Source organism: Xenopus tropicalis, chromosome 4 (assembly GCF_000004195.4).
Source record: "Xenopus tropicalis strain Nigerian chromosome 4, UCB_Xtro_10.0, whole genome shotgun sequence".
NCBI classification, from domain to species: Eukaryota; Metazoa; Chordata; class Amphibia; order Anura; family Pipidae; genus Xenopus; species Xenopus tropicalis.
The window spans coordinates 132,049,348-132,072,411 of record NC_030680.2 but is presented as its reverse complement, the minus strand read 5'-3'; the positions used below and the strand labels follow the sequence as shown (position 1 = coordinate 132,072,411).

The window sequence follows — 23,064 nt, the reverse complement described above, 5'->3', positions numbered from 1 at the left end:
TGTACTCTGTGGTTTCCTGCCACAAGCCTCTTTCTCATCAGCTGATGCCTGAACTGGTTTAGTCACTTGGTCTTATCACCGGGTGACGGGAAGGACAGAGGCTGCTGTTATTCTAGAATAATAAAGTTATTTCTGCATTAGAACTCAATGCCATGTAGAGTATCAGGGCACTTCTTTCTTCAGTAGGTGTAAAGGTGGTCAGTTTCATTTTAAAACAACCCCACCCCTTGCCTGGTTTTCAACATTAGTGTTCTCACCTGCAGCTCTGGGCTGCCATCTTCTGGCAATGAGTAGGAATTGCAGGGAAAGATTGCTATCTAGCGTCTACAGATAACGCTGATTGCTGGAAATCTGGTTGCTCAGCCTCAGGGAGGGGCATGGAAGGCTTTTACCTGATTTTTCTCTTTCCAGTCAGAAAAAGATAGCACTTTTTTATTGTGGTTAGAACGGAGGCAGGCAGTATAGAACTAAGTACTCCAATGTACCAACACAGATATGCAGAGAAGGAATGGTTTGTGTACATTCTAAGATATTTCCTGCTATCTGTATTCATGCTAATGTAGGGAAACTGGGATCATTTATGTAATTATTATCAAGGGAGCCATTTATTTTCAATAAAACACTTGCATTTGTTCTGATTTGTTATCTTGGCTAACAATAAACCAAGAAGGTATGCAAGCTGCAGGGGTTACAGGAATCCCATCAAGTCGTAGGCTCATTGCTCGTGGGGTGTTTTCTCCTCCAGCATATTTAAAAAGCTCACAATCACCATGTCTCATGGAAGCGTCTAATATGGCTTCATATGGTGCCACCGTTGGTCAGCTGAACTTTGGCTAGGGTGGCCACATAATGAATACACATCCTGCATGGCTAATTAGCAGTTAATTTAGATGCATGGCTGCACATCAACCAGTCCAGTCTGCAGCATGCATCTAAATTAATTGCTAATTAGCCATGCAGGATGTGGATTTAATAAGGGGTTGGTATTAAAGGGGTGAGGTGGCAACTGGTAACTGTGGCTTTGTTGGTCCTCCTATAAATAACAATGGCATGATGTGTGTGTAGCATGTATTCGGCTAGTCATGTTTGTTTTACAAAGAGCAGCTCACCCATTTAAAATTAAATCCACGTCCAGGGTGGCTACTTGGCAATGCATTTATTTTGCAGTCTCTACTGGTTTCAAGGCAGCTATACAGTATGTGTCTACATTTTTAAGGGTTAAATCTGCAGGTGTAGAGCACATGGAGGTAGCTGGGGGGAGTTTGCTCAGTGGAAATGGCATTTTAGGGGGCAGAGAGCTTGATGTCCCTCGCTGGAGCGGGGTGAAGTTTAGTAGTACAAGAAAATACAGATTTATTGTAACATCTATTTTGTAATGTTTCAGCCCCGGCTGCTTAGTAAAGGTGCTGGAGTGCTGTGTGCGCCCCTTTAAGTGTAATGAGATCCGGAGTCGGACAGCGCCAAGGGCTGACTCACACTGTAACATAATGAGCTTGCAGCATAAAGCTATAAATGTACCGGGAGCATTCAAGGACTGACTGTGGCCCCTATTGTTCCTCTGAGACTGCCATAACTGGTCGGAATTCCTCCCACCTCAGGTATTTGTGCACTCAGTCACCTGCAGGCACCCCCACCCCTCTCTCAGCACTGATACCAGCTAATACACACACAGGTGCTACATAGCTGCCACGGGATCCATGTTGGCTTACCTGCATGATTAACCCCTGGGGATTTGGCCTAAGCAGCTCCTCATTTATCTACACACTCTTTAAATCCCCCTTCTATGGGCTGTTAGAGCAGGTGTAGGCAATGTACAGCCCTACTGTTCCTCTCCCAACTCCCAGCATGCCCTTACTGCACAGCAGCTGGAGGACTACAGGTTAAACTCTTTTTTTTTCTTATATATGCTTTATATTGGAGCATTCTGCCCAAAAACTACAATGGGCTGAGAAGGACCCTGTAGGCATTAACTGAAATGTAGGTGCCCCACCTTCTGCACATAACATTTCCATTCATTATAAATATTTCAGGCACTTGATTGTGTCCAGAGTTGCCAGGTGAGAAGAGATCTAGGCTTCCAGGCTCCTTTATGTCCCTTTGCAGCTGTGTTCCCAAGCTGGGACACGAAGCTCAGTGCAGTGCAATGAAACTGTACCATAAACCCACCGTGACCAATCAAAGCTTTGCTTGCGTCATTCTCTGTCAGTTGCTATTTTCTGTTTGAATTTTATTGATTATTACTTTATAACTTTATTGGGGAGTAGAACTACCCCAATTGTGTAAGCTCCCAACCCCCCATTTACTGTCCCATGGTATTATCTGGTTGCTAGGATCCAGTTTACCATAGCAGCAAGCCTCAGTTGGAATAAAAGACTGAAGTATAAACAGGTGAGGCCTGAGGTGGAAGATAAGTAATACAAAGTAACAATAACATTTTAGCCTCAAAGAACAGTAGGTTTATAGCATTTGAAAGCTGGAAACAGGCAGAAAAGGAAGGCAAATATTTAAAATAAATAAATGATGACGAGATGAAAAGTTACAAATAATAAGCCTTTCTTCAACAGAGTAACTTAAACGTGAACTACGCCATTAAATATACCAATTCAAGAAAAGACTGACAGGTTGATTATGGTGCCCATACACAGGCAGATATCAGCTGCTGATTTGGCTCCTTCAGACCGATTCGTCACCTTATCTGCCAGTGTATGGGCACCCCCCCAATGGCCTACCCAACCGATATCTGGCCTGAAATTAGGGAGATCTTAATCGGCCATGTCTGATTTTCAGGGGGGCATAGGCGCCATCTGCCAGTGTATGGGCACCCCCAACGGGCCTACCCAACCAATATCTGGCCTGAAATTAGGCAGATCTTAATCGGCCATGTCTGATTTTCTGGGGGCATAGGCGCCGTCAGACCAAGGCTGTTCTGGTTCATGATCCGACGGCGTATATGCCCACCATTAAAATCGAATTAGCCTGATATCACTCACCTTAGGTGGGCAAATCAGGAGATTAACCACTCATTTGGCTACCCTACTGGCACCAAGCATTGTGTGTGCGCTGTTTCACTACATGACACGACTGCAGGAATGTGCAGCACAAACACACACAATATACCCACGCTATAAATGGTACCCATACAGGCCATTAGTACCCAGTGGCCTCCCTGGTTTGCACAGCCTACAAACACAGCCCCCTGAAACTCAAACAGATGCACACACAGATGTTATTATCTGTTTGCTTTGCTGAGCACACTGTTTATACAATGGGAAGCAATCCCCACAGCTCATTAGCAAACAATCACTGGAGTGGCTTTTGTGACAGCGCTGGTGACTCAGTAGTCAGGTTGCCACTCTGTACCATTTGTAGGCTGTGTGTGACTAAGTAGTCTGTGTGTGTCTGATCCCATAAACTCTACATTTCATGGCAATACACAGCAGGAAATGAGATTGAGAGCAATAGGATCAGCCACAGACGCATTATTGCACTGATTCCACATCCTCATTGGGGGATATTCACAGGCTCAATTTACAGGGCATTATCTGTTTCTTTATTGAGGAAAAAAAAAGCTTATTCAGGCATTTGGCACCTTTCTATGGACCAATCTCTTATAAAGCCCAGTGGGGCTAGTGGCTACTAGTCCAGTATTCTTCACTCCAACGGTGATCTTGTGTGAATACTTTCCCAGTCTTTGGTAAGTTGCCTTATTTTATTCTGTGTTCTGTTATAATGTGCAGCAGATATTTATGTGCCATGCAGCAGTAGCCTTCTGGCCTATCCAGGACACCGTAGCCCTTATTATATACATTTTTTTATGTTGCAGAATGGTATTGGGGTGAATAAGGAGGGTAGAAACACACCCATTTAGGGGGGGCACATGTGTAGCTCTACATTTTGGTTAAATGTGTGAATGAGCAGGTCATTGGCTGTTAGCTAATGGTATCTACCCACGTGCAGCCAGGTGATTCTGAGCACTTTACCCTGTGCACCCCAAGGCCCTTGTCACTCTTTTGTGAATTATAACTCCTTGCATCTCGGCTGTGGGGGGGCTGGGAGTTTCACTTTACAACAACCATGTCGGAAGCCTTGATCTAGAATAATCAATGTCTCAAGTACATGTAGTGCCTCCAGGGGTAGAGTCATATTTCCACTGTGTTAGCCATAGGTGGCAAGTGTGCCATTGTGGCTATTGTAGCTGTGCTGCAGGCCCAGACATTTATATATGCTTTGCTTTGGTATCAGTGAGCAGACAAGGGCTTTTTATATCATCTCACTATTTATTCACATTCTTGTGCAGAAAATTGTTACTTTCTAGCTGCTGGGAATCTGGCATATTGGTAACCGTGGAAACGTCCTTGTCAATTTAAGGTGTTTATATCTCTGTTGACTGCCTGAACCATGGATATAAAATGCAGTCATCCAGCTGCTTGACCTACAACCAGGCCCTGGACTGGCAATCTATATATTCTGGCCAATGCCAGAGTTGCTGAGCTGCTATAAACTCCCAAATGCTAGTGCTTGGTCTGAGCTTAATTCTCAGGCTGACCCCCTGAAAGAAACGTGGCAGACTTTGGCTACAAATTAGGTTGTGAAATGGAACCACCATCCACCAGTAACAATGTGCCTTATTGCAGAGCTGGGCAGTAAAACAGTGTTCACTTACCCTTTGCTGACGAGCTGTAATGAAGCAAGCAGGGAAGCCTTTAAGCCCCAGCTAATTACGGGACACCTGTATCCTATATTTCTCATTGATGTGCTAAATGCTTGTGCTGCATTTAAAGGGATTATTTCCCCTAGAAACTGTGTTCGATAATATGTAACTGAGCAGTAAAGTCATTTTCACTTACCCTTTAATCATCCTAGTAAGACATGCATGACGGTTCACCTGGGAAATAGTCCTAGAACTAAAAGCTAAATGGCAGCTTGGGGCAATATTAGGCTACCGTTAGTCACCAGGGCTTGGTCTTACCCACACTGTAGAGTTGACCAGCTGCTGGAGGCAGCCATATACCAGTCCTTGGTCAGTACTCTATAATAAATAGCTGAATAATGCCATATATAGGCAGGTAGATGTAGTCCCTAAACACACAGATTTAAGAGTTTTTGAGCCAAATTGGGCAAAAGACAAAAGAGTGGCTCTTTACCTGTATGGCCAGTTTATGACAAAGGTACAACGTACAGCCTATGAAATAAATGAAAGGGAAAGTTGCTTGTGGTGGCACATTGCACGAATATAGTACCTGCATTAGCAAATAACCTTTGTACTCTCAGGGTTTGTATACATTATATATAGGTACCTGGTGTAAGAGCTTGTGAACCTTATCTCATGTTTCCTTGAAAAATGAAAAGACTGCATCACCAGGGAACTGTAACAGGGCACTAGTATACATTCCCAAAGGAGTTCATACTGGCGGATATAGTGAATGGATTTAAGAAAGGATTGGATTTCCTTTTAGCAAATCATAATCACAGGGTTGGAGGCTTTAATAAGCACTCCTATAATCATTTTAGAGCCACAAAAGATTACAATTTTCAAGGTCTTTGTTTCGGTGCCTTGGGCTTGTCACGTTTTATCCCAAAGCAGGAACTTGGAATGTTCATATACACATATACACCGCCCAAAACTTTTTTTTTAAGGGAAAATGTCCAAATAAAAATAGGTTAATTCAGTCTTAAAGAGGGTCAGTATAAACGGCTTAAATGAAGTTGTTATGGTTCCACGAGGAAGTATTTTTGCTTGCAATCACAAATGTCCCTTCTTTTGTGCCTGCTGTGTAGCTGGTAACTAGACTGTTACCCATAGCAGCCCCCCACACTAGCTCATAACACAGGGGTATAGGTGCTGATATCTGGAATGCTTGGAACCTGGGGTTTGTGGATAAAAGATCAGATACCTCCAATAGCAGTTACTCTTCTATAGTTCATGAATCGGTTAATTTGCTAATATAAAGTGAAATGTGAAAATATTTTCACACTTGAGTCTGCTTTTATATGAAGTTTAATACACCCCTGCCACTTGTTTTTCCCAAACTAAAAAATCCCCAGAATCCTGAAAATTGTGTTGGGTGTTTCTGGGACTTTTAGGTAAGCAACAGTTGGAAAGTCCCAGCTTGAGATCCTTGTATCATAAATCCTGAGTGATATCTGTGTGCATACCTGGTACATGTCTTCTGGGCAACATTCACACTAATGAGGGGAAGGGAGGGTATATTATACTATAGAGAGATAGAGTAGCCCAAGGGGCATCTGTGATACTAGATCCTGAGTAAAACATCACCATTGGGGTTCGGATCTCTTCCAACAAAATAAATCACCCCACAGCCCAGGTCCATTTCAGTAATCAGTATGGTAGTCCTGCATAACAGGCAGTACTTTATGTCTATAACTATGTCTAGATCTTTTCTTCTTTACTATGGAATAGTAACCCCTGGTGCCAATAAGAAGTTTGCTTTTTTGAGACTTACTACAGGTGACTGACCAAAGGTTAATCCTGATTGGTTATTGTTCAGTCAGTCAGATTAGTGAATTCCCCTTTACATCATCCACTTTGAATCACCAAAAAAATCCCCATGTGTCTATGGTTTTATTTTGGTCTTGGTTTCATTTTTTGAATTATTTACCTTCTTCTTCTGACTCTTTGCAGCTTTCAAATGGGGGTCACTGACCCCAGCAGCTAAAAAATATTGCTCTGTAAGCAACTGTTACTTTTTATAGCATATTTTTATGTTCAGGCCCTCTCCCTATTTATATGACAGTGGTAGTGGGATTCAACATAGCCAGTAGCAGGGGCGGGGCAAGCCGACCGGGCGCCCTAGGCAACCGGGTCGGCCACCTCGCCCCTGCACCTTCCGCCGGTGGCTACGTGATAGTTCATTGCCCCCACTGCGTATTGACAAGCGGCGGGGGCAATGAAAAAGGAGCTAGGGGTAGGGGAGAGGTTCCTGCCTGGCGCCCCCCAGTGTTTGCGCCCTAGGCAGCTGCCTCTTCTGCCTACCCCTAGTTCCGGCCCTGGCCAGTAGGGCCACTTGTTAATCTGAGGGTAACTAAACTAAATATTAGATTAAATATTAGATTGCAAGCTCCACTGGAGAAGGGACCAAAGGGAATTCTCTGTAAAGCTTTCCTTAATGTCCTGCACTATATACCCAAAGGATAACAGCCATAGAAAACAGTCAGGTTTAAGGTCTTTTTCACTGTAATTGTAGGTATGTATGTATGTATAACTTTATTTATAATGCGCCACAAGGGTACGCAGCGCTGTACAATCTTACAATATACACAATTACACACAGGGAGGACAAGTGATATAATAAATAAATGCAATAAATATATATAAATGCACAGGGAATAAGTGCCATGTGGTATGAGACACAGTAGGAAGGAGGTCCCTGCCCTGTAGAGCTTATAATCTACCGGTAATTAAACCCATTTTGGGAGATGAACCCAAATAGTACATTATATCATTATCCTCGTAATAAAATAGCTATATTTGCAGTGCTACTGGCGTTTGTTTTGGTTTAGCCCTTATCTGTCCCTCTCTGTCAGGCAGCAATACTCTCTCCTTATCGTGGGGCCCTAAAGTAAACAGTGGAACTGCCTGCGCTGCCACCTCTTTGGAGAGAGTGCTGCCATAAAACATGTCCAGACTGCTGCCTTGTGATTGAGAGGAAGTAGGTGTGAGACAGGAGCTTAGCACATAGAAACCTCCCGTGGCCACACACTGTGGCACCTAATAATCAGTGCAGTGATGCCAAAAGCCTGCTTCTGAAATACAAATCCCAGCATCCTCAGCCAGTGTAGAGTACAGCTGCAGGAGGGCTGCTTTTCATGTTACGCCTGTTTAAAATGTAGCTGCGGGTGTGTTTCTGTTTTGCCTTCTCTTTTAGTGGAAGGATAGGGGTATATTCAGTGGCAGCTCACTGTACTAAACATCACAGGTGCTTGTGGACTAACATATAGTATAAGTACTTAAAGGAGCTGTGCCCCTTTTAGCATGTTATGAAATGTCTTATTCTTTACAGCTTTAAGTTTTCATTTTTTATTTATTTAATTTTGTAGTTTTTGAACTGTCAGATGGGGGTCACTGACCCCGGCAACCAAAAAGCTATTGCTCGTTGATTGCTGTTCCTTTTCTTCAGACTTCCTCCTATTCATCTTACAATCTCTCATTCAAACCACTGCCTGGTTGCTAGGATAAATGGGACTCTAGCAACCAGATAGCTGCCAAAACCCCATAAAATAAATGAAAACCAATTGCATATAGTCTTCATGATATTTAAAGGTAATGTAAAGGTGGCCATACCCTGGCTGAGGAGCCAAGTGGGCTTCTTATATGCCATGTATGGGGCCATCGCAATAAGCTGTTTCAGCAGTACCTAGCTAAAGATTGGCCAGATATCTATGTATAGCACATTGGGAATGGTAAAGGTGAGAATGGCTCGGTATGTGATGGTTCATGAGTCGCACTGAGCTGTCTCAGGCTGAGAGGCGTTAGTGCCCTGACTCCCAGGATGTTATTACAGGATCACTTGTTTGCCTGCGGCTCTGAAGCGTGAGCTGGTAGGGTGAGGCTTCGGCACTTCCGTGATTTTCTCTTGCTATGAACCCTCGTCCCTCCTCCCTCTCATTGTTGTGATGCCGTGAACATGAGCTGTCTCACTATCACTCTTGGTGAGATCATGAGAACAGGTTGGTTTCTTTTAACCCCCACACTGCCAGGCCAGTTTCTGTCTCCTGTGCGCCCTGTTCCTGCCTGGCCAGCAGATAGCACAGACAAGCACTCTGTATGGATCTGGGAAGGAAAGACAACTTTTTCTCTTTCTGGGGGTTTGTTGGGACAGAAGTGAAAGAACTTTAGATTTATTCACTACTTCCATCGAAACTGACATCCTGCGGTGAGTATGTGGCTCCGGCTTATAATCACCGTAACCATTTCAGAACCACAAGGAGCTCTGGTGCTTAGTGTAGAGCAGCAGAACATTATATTGCAATATACATGGGACTGTATTACAATCATGATGCCCCGGGCAGTTATTGGGCAGCTTTATACTAGGTCATTGCTGTCTGCTTGGGAGCCCAGGGACCCAAAGTGGCCCTCCAAGGTATTTTACAGACTTGTCTGCTTATGGGCTTCATAGACTGCTGTATATGACATCATCTGGGCCACATACATGGACTGGGTCCTCTTATTGGCCCTCTACATGGAAACAGCTGGACACTTCTGGCATAGTGTTGTAGTTTTACTCTGCAGTACTTTAATTAAACCTCTGGCTGTGGCCGATTCATCTCTGTTTTATACAGAGACTTATATAAATGGGGGGCATAAAGAGATGCTTTAAAGTTGTTTTAAGGGGGACTATGTAGATAACATATATGTGTCTTTGTATGTATGTATGTATATATATATATATATATAATATATATATATATATATATATATATATATATATATATATATATATATATATATATATATAATAAAGCAGAGTACCGCACACACAGGGACTTGTGCAAAAAACAAAAAAGTATTTATTGAAAGAAATCCGACGTTTCGAGCACCAACTGTGCTTTTCCTCAGGGACAAATGTCTGTCCCTGAGGAAGAGCACAGTTGGTGCTCGAAACGTCGGATTTCTTTCAATAAATACTTTTTTGTTTTTTGCACAAGTCCCTGTGTGTGCGGTACTCTGCTTTAGTATTAATTATTTTTGACCAGCACCTAGGGCACGTAATCACTTACACGGTGTGCTCCTTCTGTTCTGGTATATATATATATATATATATATATATATATATATATATATATATATATATATATATATATATATATATATATATATATATATATATATATATATATATATATATATATATATATATATATATATATATATATATATATACAGATACATACATACTGGAATCACTGTATGGTGAAATAAAAAGTATTGATTGTTCATAGAATCTGGAGTGACATTCCCCTGCCTTGATATAATTAATCATTGACTGAGCACCCAAACGTCAGAAGTTGGTCAGAGTGCGGACTTCATATTGATTTTATATATATATATATATATATATATATATATATATATATATATATATATATAAATATATTGAGGGAAATAACCTGCACCGAACTAGACACATTTGTTGGTCACATTGTTTGTACAAACCCGCATAAGCCATTGCTCCCCATCAAGGCAATGCCCTTTGCGTCAGTCCTAAATTAGTTTAAAGGGGTTGTTCACCTTTGAGTTAACTTTTAGTATGATGAGAGAGTAATGTTCTGAGGCAATTTGCAATTGGTCTTTATTTTTTATTATTTGTAGTTTTTTTTTTAGTTATTTCACTTTTTGTTCAGCAGCTCTGCAGTTTGGAGTTTCAGCAGCTATCTGGTTGCTAGGTTCCAAATTACCTTAGCGACCAGGCAGTCAAAACTGCAAATAGTTAGAAGAAAAAGGCAAATATATCAAAAACTATAAGAGATAAGTAATGAAGACCAATTAAAAAGTTGCTTAAAAAAAGTTGCTTAAAATAGGCAATTCTATAACATACTAAAATTTAACTTAAAGGAGAACCACCCTTTTAAAAGTGATGCTGCCATGATGGGGTGCATCAGCTTGTATAGTTTAACTTGTCTTGTGTGCCCAAACTTGCCCTTTAAATTGTAGGATGTGCAACATTACCATTGTATGTGTATGTATGTATGTATGTATGTATATGTATATAAATAATGAATAATGTGCCCCCTGTTGTAAATCATTGGGATATTGTTAACACAGGGCTGGTGCAAAATGTGCATAAAGAATATTCTGTCACCGGCCCAACTGTACACACAGTGCCACAGGTTCTAGCTGAACTACAGCTCCCAGAATCCTCACGGGGACGCTGGCTAAGCTGTAGTTGAGGAACAGCTGGATGCCAATTCTCATTGGCAAGCTCTGGAGTGTGTTATCAGGGCATGGCTGAAGTACACTCCATAGGGCTTATCAGGCTGAAAAATGCTGAATGAAGCGGCTCTGCACAAAAGGAAGGGCAGGTTGGCAGGCACTCAGCCATCCACAGGCCCAGACTAAAATAAACTCTCCAAGAAATCCCAAGCAGAGGGGTCACTGCCGGTTAAACTTTCACCCACTTGTGCAACAAGAGCCTTCCCAGAGCCGCAGCCTCGTGCTTTAAACCCCCAGCACCGAGCCGCTTCCTCCCCTACACCCCGTGCAACAACTGGATTGGAACCCCACAACTACCTTTTGTTTCACTCCAGTAGCCCCAGGACGTGGCCTGCTTGCCCATTGTGTAACGGCATTATACCCCCTGAATGGACACATTGCTTGGGACACACTGCGTAACGGGATTAAACCTGAAATCACACAAATTGTTCTCCCCGCACAATACATAATAGGATTGGAGCCCAGCAGAAAATATGTTGATTCCTGTACCCTGGGAACACAAAGACCCCATAGAAAAAGTTGCCCCCCTGTACAGCCACATGAGTCTTACTAGGCTTTCTTCCACCATAAGCACTTCTGGTCTGGAATGGGATTCCAAATAGTCCCTGGCATTTCAAGTACCCAGAGGCCCAAACAGCCCCCCCACCAGCCCAATAAATAGTAACTGTCTGTGGCATCTTACAGCAGCCCCTCTGGCATTTGCCAGAACCCACAGATTTACAAGCCCAGACTTGCAAGCCCACTTATGTGGCAACAGACAGACTGGGCACTGGGTGCCCCCCATGGAGTAGAGGTGTTGCACCCATACTGTATTCTTTCAAGAAAGCAAAGTTAAGTTTATGCCCCAATAAGAAAACATTATGGAAACAAGCATTGCCCCAACAAGAACCATTAACTGAATGTTTACTGTAAACACACAGCGAATAGTAATGTGCTTAACGTTCCTTTTTATTGGAGATTGTGCACAGTTGTGGTTGGGGGTAACATTTCTTGGGCAGACTTGTGCGTGGAGGGTGGGTCAGGCCCAGTACTGAATAATGCAGTGGTACCCCTTGTAATCTCCCTTCTACCAAAATGAATTGCCCATAGGGTTTATGTGAATGCACCTTAAGGTGGCCATACACGTGGCGATCTGACGATGTTTCGTACGACCATCGGTCGCACGAAACATCGTAAGATCCGCCACACACCATTCAGGGCTGAATCGGCAGATAAGGAGGTAGAAACAATAGGATTTCTACCTCCTTCTGCCGATTCAGCTCTGAAGGGAGAATTTTGGTCAGGCGCCTTCTATGGCGCCCGATCAAAATTTTCAAACTTGTCCGATCGGCGAGTCGTCCGATATTGGCAGCTTCCTGCGATATCGGTCGACTCGCCGACATGCCATACACGCACCGATTATCGTACGAAACGAGGTTTCGTACGATAATATCGGTGCGTGTATGGCCACCTTTAGATTGCAAGCTCTGCTGGACAGGGACTTAGGGAGATCTGCTGCAAGACATGTCAGCTTCATAGTAATAAAGGCTAAATAATGTTAGCACATAGAGTAGACTGGCTCTTTATGGAAGGTGATTTTATACTGCTTTTACCTAAAGCTTTGTATGTGTGTGTGTGTGTGTGTGTGTGTATGTGTATATATATATATATGTATGTGTATATATATATATATATATATATATATATATATATATATATATATATATATATATATATATATATATATATATATATATATATATATATATATATATATATATATAGTGTATGTTAGGCTTGTAATTACTTGTCTCTGGTGAGTCTCTCCTTGTGTCATCTAATTAAAAATAGGCATATAATTATTTTATAAAATCCCATACGCTGCTGTTTAGTCTGTGACGAAGGCTATAAATGATCACGTGGCTGCAGGCTTCTATGATTAGTTGTAGGTGTTGCTGTGCACTTAGTAAATACCAAGGATGTCAATTAGAACCACTGGCCAGACAGCGCGTTCCCTCTGGCAGTGAAGGGGTTAGGTCAGCACTTCCCATGCTTAGCTCCGCCCACAGAGGAGGGGCCAAGGACTCATCCCCCTGAGTGACAGTTTCAGGTGGTGCCATACCTCTCGGCAGTGGCCGGGGAGCAGCTGAGAGCTGAGGCATGCAGGAGGTGAGAGAAAATAGACATGCACTGGGAGCAAATACTGAGGCTACGCAAGCAGGAGGTGAGAGATGGGCTCTGCTCATAGGAACCCATAGGGATAGAGCTTGTGGTGTGTGTGCGGCAGCTGTGCATTCAGTGTGCCCACGAACCGGTGCTGCTGCATGTGTGCACTCAAAGAGGATTAGTCCTGTAATGTGAGCAGGACATGGGGTTACTGGGCTGCACCTAGGGTCAGTACGGCACTGCCAGCAGAACCCTGCAGCTCCCCAGTGCACTCACTGTGCCGGCTGCCCTGACTGAGCGTCCTGTGGATAGGGGGCTGAGCTATTCACTTTTTATATATTTATAGCAGTGGGCATAGTAGTAGTATGTAGTCATTTAGTGAGGGCAAGTTGATGTGGGCCAGTCAGGGCATTGCTAAAGGGGGCACAGCATGGTGGGGCGGGCTAATGCTGAAATTCAAAGTTAAAATGATGTGTGTGTGTGTGAGGCAGATATCAGAGAGGCACAAACAGATCCTATAGATAGAGAGGCAGATAGTGCTGCTTATTGCCCCCATAGTACATGCACTGCTCTGCTTCATTTATTTCTTATTGCCAAGTATTGGCCACTGCTAGTCTCCATGTAGTCTCTGACCCTGGTGTTACATCAGTGCAAGGTATGTGCAGAATAATCCATAGATGCCTAGATATCCTGCTGTATAAATGACCCACAGGCTTGCACTCTAGTGTACAGAGAAGGACCCACAGGCTTGCACTCTAGTGTACAGAGAAGGACCCACAGGCTTGCACTCTAGTGTACAGAGAAGGACCCACAGGCTTGCACTCTAGTGTATAGAGAAGGACCCACAGGCTTGCACTCTAGTGTACAGAGAAGGACCCACAGGCTTGCACTCTAGTGTACAGAGAAGGACCCACAGACTTGCACTCTAGTGTATAGAGGACCCACAAGCTTGCACTCAAGTGTATAGAGAAGGACCCACAGGCTTGCACTCTAGTGTATAGAGGACCCACAAGCTTGCACTCTAGTGTATAGAGAAGGACCCACAGGCTTGCACTCTAGTGTATAGAGGACCCACAGGCTTGCACTCTAGTGTATAGAGGACCCACAGGCTTGCACTCTAGTGTATAGAGGACCCACAAGCTTGCACTCTAGTGTACAGAGAAGGACCCACAGGCTTGCACTCTAGTGTACAGAGAAGTAGCCACAAGCTTGCACTCTAGTGTACAGGGAAGGACCCACAGGCATGCACTCTAGTGTATAGAGGACCCACAAGCTTGCACTCTAGTGTATAGAGGACCCACAAGCTTGCACTCTAGTGTACAGAGAAGGACCCACAGGCTTGCACTTTAGTGTACAGAGAAGGACCCACAGGCTTGCACTCTAGTGTACAAAGAAGTAGCCACAAGCTTGCACTCTAGTGTACAGAGAAGGACCCACAGGCTTGCACTTTAGTGTACAGAGAAGGACCCACAGGCTTGCACTCTAGTGTACAGAGAAGGACCCACAGGCTTGCACTCAAGTGTACAGAGATTGACCCACAGGCTTGCACTCTAGTGTACAGAAAAGGGCCCACAGGCTTGCACTCTAGTGTATAGAGAAGGACCCACAGGCTTGCACTCTAGTGTATAGAGAAGGACCCACAGGCTTGCACTCTAGTGTATAGAGAAGGACCCACAGGCTTGCACTCTAGTGTATAGAGAAGGACCCACAGGCTTGCACTCTAGTGTATAGAGAAGGACCCACAGGCTTGCACTCTAGTGTACAGAAAATTCTGCCCTTAGGTCAGTCCTGTGCCTCCTTCTGAAGACAGAGGATTGGAGCCTTAATGACTGCCCTGTAACTGCTCACATTTTTATTACAGGATTCTTGAGTTAGTGATCTCCCCCTGGGCCCCTAGTACTTCGGGCTCCCCTGGCTGGGGCAGCGCCACAGTTTGGAAACCTATAGTAACAGGTTGTGGGCCACAAACTGAAGAACCGTGTCTATAATGCAGTAATAATACGTATCTGAGCAGCGCGTGATGCCCTGTAGGCAGTTGTGTCGGTAGCTAGAGCCGAGTGCTTAGTGCCCGGCTAGCAATAAATGCCCTTATTGTAAGTACTAATTGCCCTGTGCAATAATGCTTCATACCCATCTGCTACATATCCTCTATGTTACCCCATATAAACTGCCATTGCAATCAATGAGAGAGTGTGACAGGCATTTCAGGGGGGGGATTAAGCAGAAGCACATGACCCACCAGAGACCCAGATCTCTGCCCCCCCCCCCCCCCCCGTTACTGGGACAGGGGCTTCACACAGGGCCTCTTCTGACCACTAAGAATGGGTCATTGTTTGTAGGGAAGGAAGGCCCTGGTACCTCTAATCCCTCATGCAAACTCCTGACCACTGACCACCACAGGGATTTACGGATTACACAGGATGGGGGACAAGAAAATCTTACCCCCTCCCTAAAGCAATGATTGTGCTGTCTGTTAAACACAGAGGATTAACCCCGTCTCTGCTGTGGTAGCTTAGACGGCTCAGCAGCAGGGCTGCCATGAACTCAAATACCCCTAGATATCTATTCAAGGCTGCTGGGTGTTTCGTTCTTAAATCAGCCTTTCCGTGATTTTGCCTTCCCTTCCCATGAGCACTGCCTAACCCCTGCCTGATGGCAGTCTGCTTTTATTATGCAGTTTTAAGGGGATTCTCATTGGTTATACTGAGTTTAACATTATATAAACAGAGTTTCCATTGTGTTTATACCCAGTTTAGTAGGGGGGGGGGGGTCCTCGTCCCTTTGTTTGCATTGGTTTATGTGAACTGTATATAACTAATTGTCAGTGTTTAACCATAGCTGTTTTTTTTTCTCCTGCAGCTCGACCGGCTGGAAGGGGGCAACCTCTCCCAGGCGTCCAGCATGGTGTCCTCGGGCGCAGACGGGATGCTCAGCACTGACGCAGTTGACGGAACCCCAGATCCGCAGCGAACCAAAGCAGCCATCTTGCAGCTGCAGCAGAAGATCCTCAAACTGACGGAGCAAATCAAAATTGAGCAGACGGCGAGAGATGACAACGTAGCCGAGTACCTAAAGCTGGCCAACAATGCTGACCGGCAGCAGGGCGCCCGCATCAAGCAGGTGAGAACTGCACGCACTTAACTCATTTTAGGTTATTAAAGAGGACATAAACATTCTTTACAGTTTAAGGCCAGTGGCACACACCGGGCAGTGGGCAGCGGTGGTCAAAACTTCCATTAAAGTTTGAGATGCCCACTTGCAAAAGCTAGGGCTGCAAGTGGAATTTAAATGAGGTTTTTATCCCCTTTATTGACCATGATGCACCGCTAGCTTCTTTCCAGAGCTAGAAATACAAATTTGTTTAGTGCCTCCAGCAATCGGAACATGAATAAAGCACAACTGTACGCAGCCTGTGAGTAAGTGTATGGCAGCAGAGAGAACACATCAGGCTTGTTAGCCTTTATGAATAAAGTGTTTTTTTTCTGTGGGTACCTGGAATGCTACGGTTAGTTTGCAGTATAAAGCCTGATTCTCCCTGGAGGGTCCACTTATGGGCTGCTGCTGTCAAAAGGTATATCCAGCGGTGTTACTTTAAGAACCAATCCCTGGTGTTGCTGAACTACGTCTTTCTGCATACATTACCTCTTAATATCCCCATTAAAGGGGAAGTTCAACTTACAATTAATATATAGTGTGATATGGACAGTGACTCCCTAAGAAGCTGTTCTTGATGGTGGGGGACAAGTGTTGCTGGACTACAACTTCCAGTCCGCTTTAACTTCCAGACACACTAAAGAATTCTGGGAGTTGTGGTCCAGTAACATCTGGGGACTCATGATTAAGCAGCAGGGTAATCGCTTTGCTTATATTCTTGCACATCCTCCTTTCCTTATATACATGGATTTTGAGGTTTGGCCAGTAGTGGCTGGTCCCGTGGCTGCTCAGCATCCTCCCCACTGCATCTCCCTCTCTGACAACCTGCCCTGGTCAAATGCTGCTGCAGTCATTTATTTACTAAAGCCCCTCCCTCCCTGTCGGTTTGGTGACATCAGAGTTGGTTGGGTGGTTGTACCCACTTGCTCTCGTACCTATATCTCTTTCCCCCCTACTCATGGCACCCAGATTAGTCTCCTGCATGACCCGCTCTGACTGGCTCTCTTCTTTGTCAGGTGTTTGAGAAGAAGAACCAGAAGTCGTCGCAGAACATTCTGCAGCTGCAGAAGAAGCTGGAGCACTATCGGCGCAAGCTGCGCGAGGTGGAGCAGAATGGCATTGCGCGGCAGCCCAAGGATGTGTTCCGGGACATGCACCAGGGGCTAAAGGATGTGGGGGCGCGAGTGACAGGATTCAGCGAGGGGGTGGTGGACAGTGTCAGGGGAGGGTTGTCCAGCATCTCACAGGCCACTCATTCTGCTGCTGGCGCCGTGGTGTCCAAGCCCAGAGAAATAGCCTCTCTACTGCGCAACCGATTCGGCAGCAGTGACAACATTGCCTCCCTGGATGATCCTTCCATTCTTTCCACCCTACAGGGGGATGACTTGGCTCCTGGGAAGGGTTTGGGGAATATGCTTCAGGCCAGTCCCAAATATGGAAGTGAGGAGGACTGTTCCAGCGCAACATCAGGATCTTTTGGAGCAAACAGCACTAGTGGGGGGCAAGGTGGGGGCGGCGGCGGAGCAGGCAGCTCCCGGACAAACACCTTGGATACACAGGCACTGACAGGCTTCGATGTTGTGTTGCACGAAATCCAGGAAATTCGGGAAGCCCAGGGCCAGTTGGAAGAGTCTTTGGAAGGGCTGAAGAGCCAGTACCAGAGAGATTATTCCTACATCTTACAGTCCCTACAGGAGGAGAGGTTCAGGTAAGTGACTGCAGCCAGCGGACACAGGGGAACTGCAATTATTGGTATTTATAGGCTTCCAGGGGTGACTGACTAAAGGTGGCCATACATGGGCCGATTCTAGCTGCCGATATCGGTCCCTTAGACCAACTCTGCAGCTTATCGGCCCGTGTATGGGCACTAACGACGATCTTGCCTGACTGATATCTGGTTTGAAATCGGGCAGATATCGATCGGTCAGGTTTAAAAGTTTTGTCGGATCGGGGACCACATTGGCTTGTTGATGCGGTTCCCTGAACCGACTGCGCCTATACCCGAGGTTCTAATTCCATCGTTTGGCCCCAGGGCCAAAACCACTGAATTAGCCTGAATTAGCCCAATATTGCCCACCCGTAGGTGGGGATATCGGGAGAAGATCCGCTCCGGGACACTTTGAGGCTTATTTATTAACGTTGGAGACACACGTCACTGGTGATGTTGCCTGTAGCAACCAATCAGCAAATGGATTGAATGGTCACCTACAAATTAGAAAACCAAAACAAAGATCTGATTGGTTGCTAATGGCAACATCACCAGTGATCTCCAATGTTTATAAATACGCCCCTTAGCTGACATTCGGGGGGCTTGTTGCCACCCCCAGTACTTCCTACAGCCATTTAAATATTTTATTTGGAATTAGCACAGCACTTGAATGTATGCATATGTTCAAGTTCCTGAGAGATGATTGGAAAACATGCAGCCTTGCAGCTGTTATGTAACAAGATGGAGGTTTGTCAGTTGTAGTTGAACATCAGCCAGAGAGGAATAAGTTGGCTGTTCCTACTGGAATGCGTTGTGTTTCTGGATTCTAATAATATAACATTTATACTGAGTGGGTTATGATGTGTGAATGTGCAAAAAAACAGGTCTGTCAGGCTTCTTGCCCCTGCTTGTTGCTTGTGAGGTAACTGACATAGCTCTACAGCTATTGCTGAACTACAGCTCCCAAAACCTCACCCTTTGTCTGGCCCAGTGTCCCCTAGAACCTGGTCAGCTGAAGTATATGGGTATTGGTTGTGGACAGGTGATATCTCCTGTAATTAAACCTGCATGAATATTTAATTCTTTAAATTGTGGCAGCTCATGCTCAGAGAATGCTGTAGTTACATGATGCTGGCACTCCCTCTACTGACTCAATGGGGGAATTACAGCATTAACAACAAATTTGGGAAACGCCTTGTCGCAGGGATCCCCCGTAATATCATTAGGCCAGGTAAGTATTCAGGGTGCGGTTCACTTCTTGTCAAGCGCAGAAAGGTTGTCACTGAAGCAGCACAGAGCACTTCATGTATGAGGTATAGTGACACGCAGAGGGATGGGTACATTATAGGGCACAGAAGAGAGTATAGGGCACAGGAGAGTATAGGGCAGTCATCCCCAACCAGTGGTTCACAAGCAACATGTTGCTCCCTGACCCCTTGGATGTTGCTCCCAGTGGCCTCAAACCAGTTCTTTATTCTTGAATTTCTAACTTGGAGGCAAGTTTTAGAGGCATAATGACCATGGGTACTACCAAACACAGCCTACTGTAGGCTGCCAGTAGCACACAGGTGCTACAAATAACCAACGACAGCTGTTATTTGGTACCCCCAGGAACTTTTTCAATGCTTGTGTTGCTCCCCAACTTTTTTATATTTAAATGTTGCTCACAGGTTAAAAAGGTTGGGGACCTCTGGTATAGGGTATAGACACATATACGCACAGGGATGGATACATTGTAGGGCACAGGAGGGAGTATGGGGTATAGCCACACATACACAGAGAGGTGGATGACCATTGTAATGCACAGGAGATAGTTACACACAAATTGCTTTTACAGTAAGTAACTGTGGATGACTGTAATATGGCCAAATTGCACACTATTTACTGCCCAATCTGTTAGTTCACCACTGGGGATCTTTATCAGTCACTGGCTAATGGGTTTAAGCCACTGATAAGGCAGCACCCAGTATTTGGCTGTGTATGGGCACCTGTAGTGCTTAGAGGAAGGAGAATAACTATAAATAAATATGCAATGCACGGCCCACACATTGTCTCTTAGTGCAAACTGAATGTAAGGCTTGATATGTTCAAGTATATAAATACTAAGTGCGCAGTTGCCAATGTCAGTGTTCATGTTTTTCTGAAAGTGGCCCCTCTCATTTATACTAAACTGGTCCCCTCTATAATCCAGGTGTGAGCGACTAGAAGAACAGCTGAATGATCTGACAGAGCTGCACCAGAACGAGATCCTCAATCTGAAGCAGGAGCTTGCCAGCATGGAGGAGAAGATTGCCTATCAGTCGTACGAGAGAGCAAGAGATATTCAGGTGAGAGAGTGCTTCCCTTACTATAAGGCTGCCCCTCGTGGGGGCTTGGAGCAGTGGCTGAGGGGCTCAACCTGAAAAACTAGTAGGATGAGAATTGAAAAGAATGACCAGTTGCTCTTGTACCTGAAAGCCCAGTTTGAGGGTCAGTTGGGGTGGGATTTGTGGTCCTAGATCTTGGAATTACAGCAGAATCACTGATATACCAAAATGCCTTATGTTTGTACCCAAAGGTTGGACCTTCAATTGGCCCAACCAAAATTGTACCTTCAAGAGGGTGTAAAACTAAATAGAAGTATGATAACCAATGTCTAGATAGTGGCTTTTTGGCCTGTGGCCTTCACCTGACAGCGCTGTGTTTCTTCTGCTCTACAGGAAGCACTGGAGGCCTGCCAGACGCGAATCTCCAAGATGGAGCTCCAGCAGCAGCAACAGCAGGTGGTTCAGCTGGAGGGTCTAGAAAATGCCACTGCCAGAAACTTGCTGGGCAAACTCATCAACATCCTATTGGCACTTATGGCAGTTGTACTTGTCTTTGTGTCTACTGTGGCCAACTGCGTGGTGCCCTTGCTGAAGACGCGTGGCCGGACGATTGGAACTCTGCTCCTGGTTCTGGTGGCTGCTATTCTCTGGAAACACTGGGATTCTTTCTCTGTGCACCTGGAACAACTACTGTCCCCTCCAAGATAACTGGACTCGGCCTGCAATGAACTAGGAAACCACATGGGAGTCCAGACGGAAGGCTCTGTAGGTCTCCTGCAGAATCCGCCATCTTGTTGGTATCGCAGGGGACAGCAGTTCCTCAGAGCCTTTGCTTGTGTCCTAGGCTTTATATTAGTTTGGGTACTGCCAGTACAAACCCCCCCATGCCTTACAGTCTCAAGCACGGAGGGATGTGGCGAGCACCTTATGGCACTCCACCCCTGTAGCTGTAATATTGAGCCCTCCCCTGCAAAGAGAGTGTGTATTGGGGTACGCAAGGAGGGGGGGTTGCCAGAGTGCATTGTTTACATTGTATGGAAGGATTTTGGAGACTTAAAATGTGTCGTTATTGGGCTTCTCCCCCTACTGAAGGACTGCTGCTGCTGCTGCTGCAATACAGGTTTCTCCCCAAAATGTGTTTAGGATTTCAGCTCCCCCAAGTCCTGAAATCCCCCTCCCTTCTAGCAATTCCACCCCCTGGCCCCAGATTTGTGCCTTCAGGATTTGTACCCGGAGTCGGCTGTAAGTGCAGTGTGGCATGCTGGGATTCCTTCAGAGCCTAGACATCAAATGGGACACATTTGTGGCAATAAGGCACTTTCCAACTTGCTCCTGCCATCCTCTAACCCAGAGAAGATCAACTCTTCCAAGTGCCTTATTGCTTCCGTTCTTCGGGGAGGGATCATCTCAGACCTTTTGGGGGTTTTATGTTTTTGTTTTGTAGGTCGGGTTGAGATGAATGGGTTAAAGGGCAACTGCCTTTACACTGGAACTCTGAACTTCTACTTTTTTCCACAGCCTCTACCTTTGTAACTATTTATCTGCTGTAGGGGGGCCTATAACAGATCCCTGCATTTGTTACAGCCGCACATTCCTTACTACGGCCAATGGTCCTTTAACTTCACTCCTTTCCTGAGCGAGGGATCTGATTTGTAGCCAATGAGGTTCTCTCTATCAGGAAAGTCACTCAGAGAAACAAAGAGGGCAGGGAGATCACTGCACTTCTTCCTTGGGTCTTAATGGAGTCACTCCGCTCGCTAGTGATCTCTCTGCATCTTAAAGCCTTAATGGCATCACCCCCCCCCCCCCCACCCTAGGGTAATCACATGATTAATTAGCAAGCGCAGTATTTCTCATCACTCTTTTAGAGAAAAGGTTGGGGGTTTTTTTCTTTTTTCTTTTTTTTTTTTTTATAAGTAGCAGTTTGCTCTTTGCCTGCCCGGGGGCCCACGTCACACAGCCAGGCTCCCCCGGCAGGAAAGGGCATCCATTGGGCGCACTTTGAAAAGTCTGCTTGTGCTGCTGAGATCCACACGGGGGCGCTGTGCCCGCGGAGTGGATATTTAGGAAGCAGCACTCGTTTGGTACAGTGTCCTTACTGTAAGTGTTCCCTCCGGCGCCGCGCCATGGAGGTTTGTTATATCTTGTTTAATATTTTAATTAATATTATTTGGAGTGAAAGGAGAGGGCTCATTGAATAAAAACAGTCATGTTTTTAGACAAACTCTGTGTTTCCATGTGGTTTTTCTCTTGCCTGGGGGGTTTATGTGTATTGTAATATTTTAGTAGTTTCACTTTTTGTTCAACATCTTTCCAGTTTGGATTTTCAGCAGCTATCTGGTTGCTAGGAACCAAGTTACCTTAGCAACCAGGGAGTGGTTTGAATGAGAGACTGATAGATGAACAGGAGTGGACCTAAGATGAAAAATATAGGTATAAAAAGTAACAATAATAAAATTGTAGCCTCGCAAAGCAATAGTTTTTGGATGCCGGGGTCAGTGACCCCCATTTGAAAGCTGGAAAGGGTCTGGAACAAGAAGGCAAATAATTAATAATCTGTAAATAACAAAGAATGAAGACTATTTGGAAAAGTTGCTTAGAATTGAACATTCTGAAAGTTAACTTAAAGGTGAACTACCCCTTTAAAGGGCAACTAAATCCCCAGCTTTACATTATTTAATAGTTGGAGCCTCCTTGCTCCCCAGACTGGGCTTCAGTCCTCTTTCCATCTGCCAGGGTGTTGCATATATGTACGGCAGCACCCTACGGATATTGTTACATAGGGTTGAAAAAAGACCAGA

General features: G+C 45.0%; 1 protein-coding gene across 10 annotated transcripts in view; it reads left to right on the top strand.

Annotated features, from left to right (window-relative positions):
• Window positions 1–22,487, top strand: part of tmcc1 (transmembrane and coiled-coil domain family 1) — an 85,468-nt gene extending 62,981 nt beyond the window's left edge. For 5 of the 10 annotated variants that reach the window (XM_012960655.3, XM_012960654.3, XM_018092939.2 and 2 more), the window contains 4 exons: window positions 15,956–16,216; window positions 17,266–17,957; window positions 20,149–20,284; window positions 20,657–22,487. In XM_012960655.3, coding sequence (XP_012816109.1) covers window positions 15,956–16,216; window positions 17,266–17,957; window positions 20,149–20,284; window positions 20,657–20,971 — 1,404 coding nt within the window. In that variant the 3' untranslated portion in view covers window positions 20,972–22,487. 10 annotated transcript variants of the gene reach the window in all.
• The last annotated feature ends 577 nt before the right edge of the window (window positions 22,488–23,064 follow it).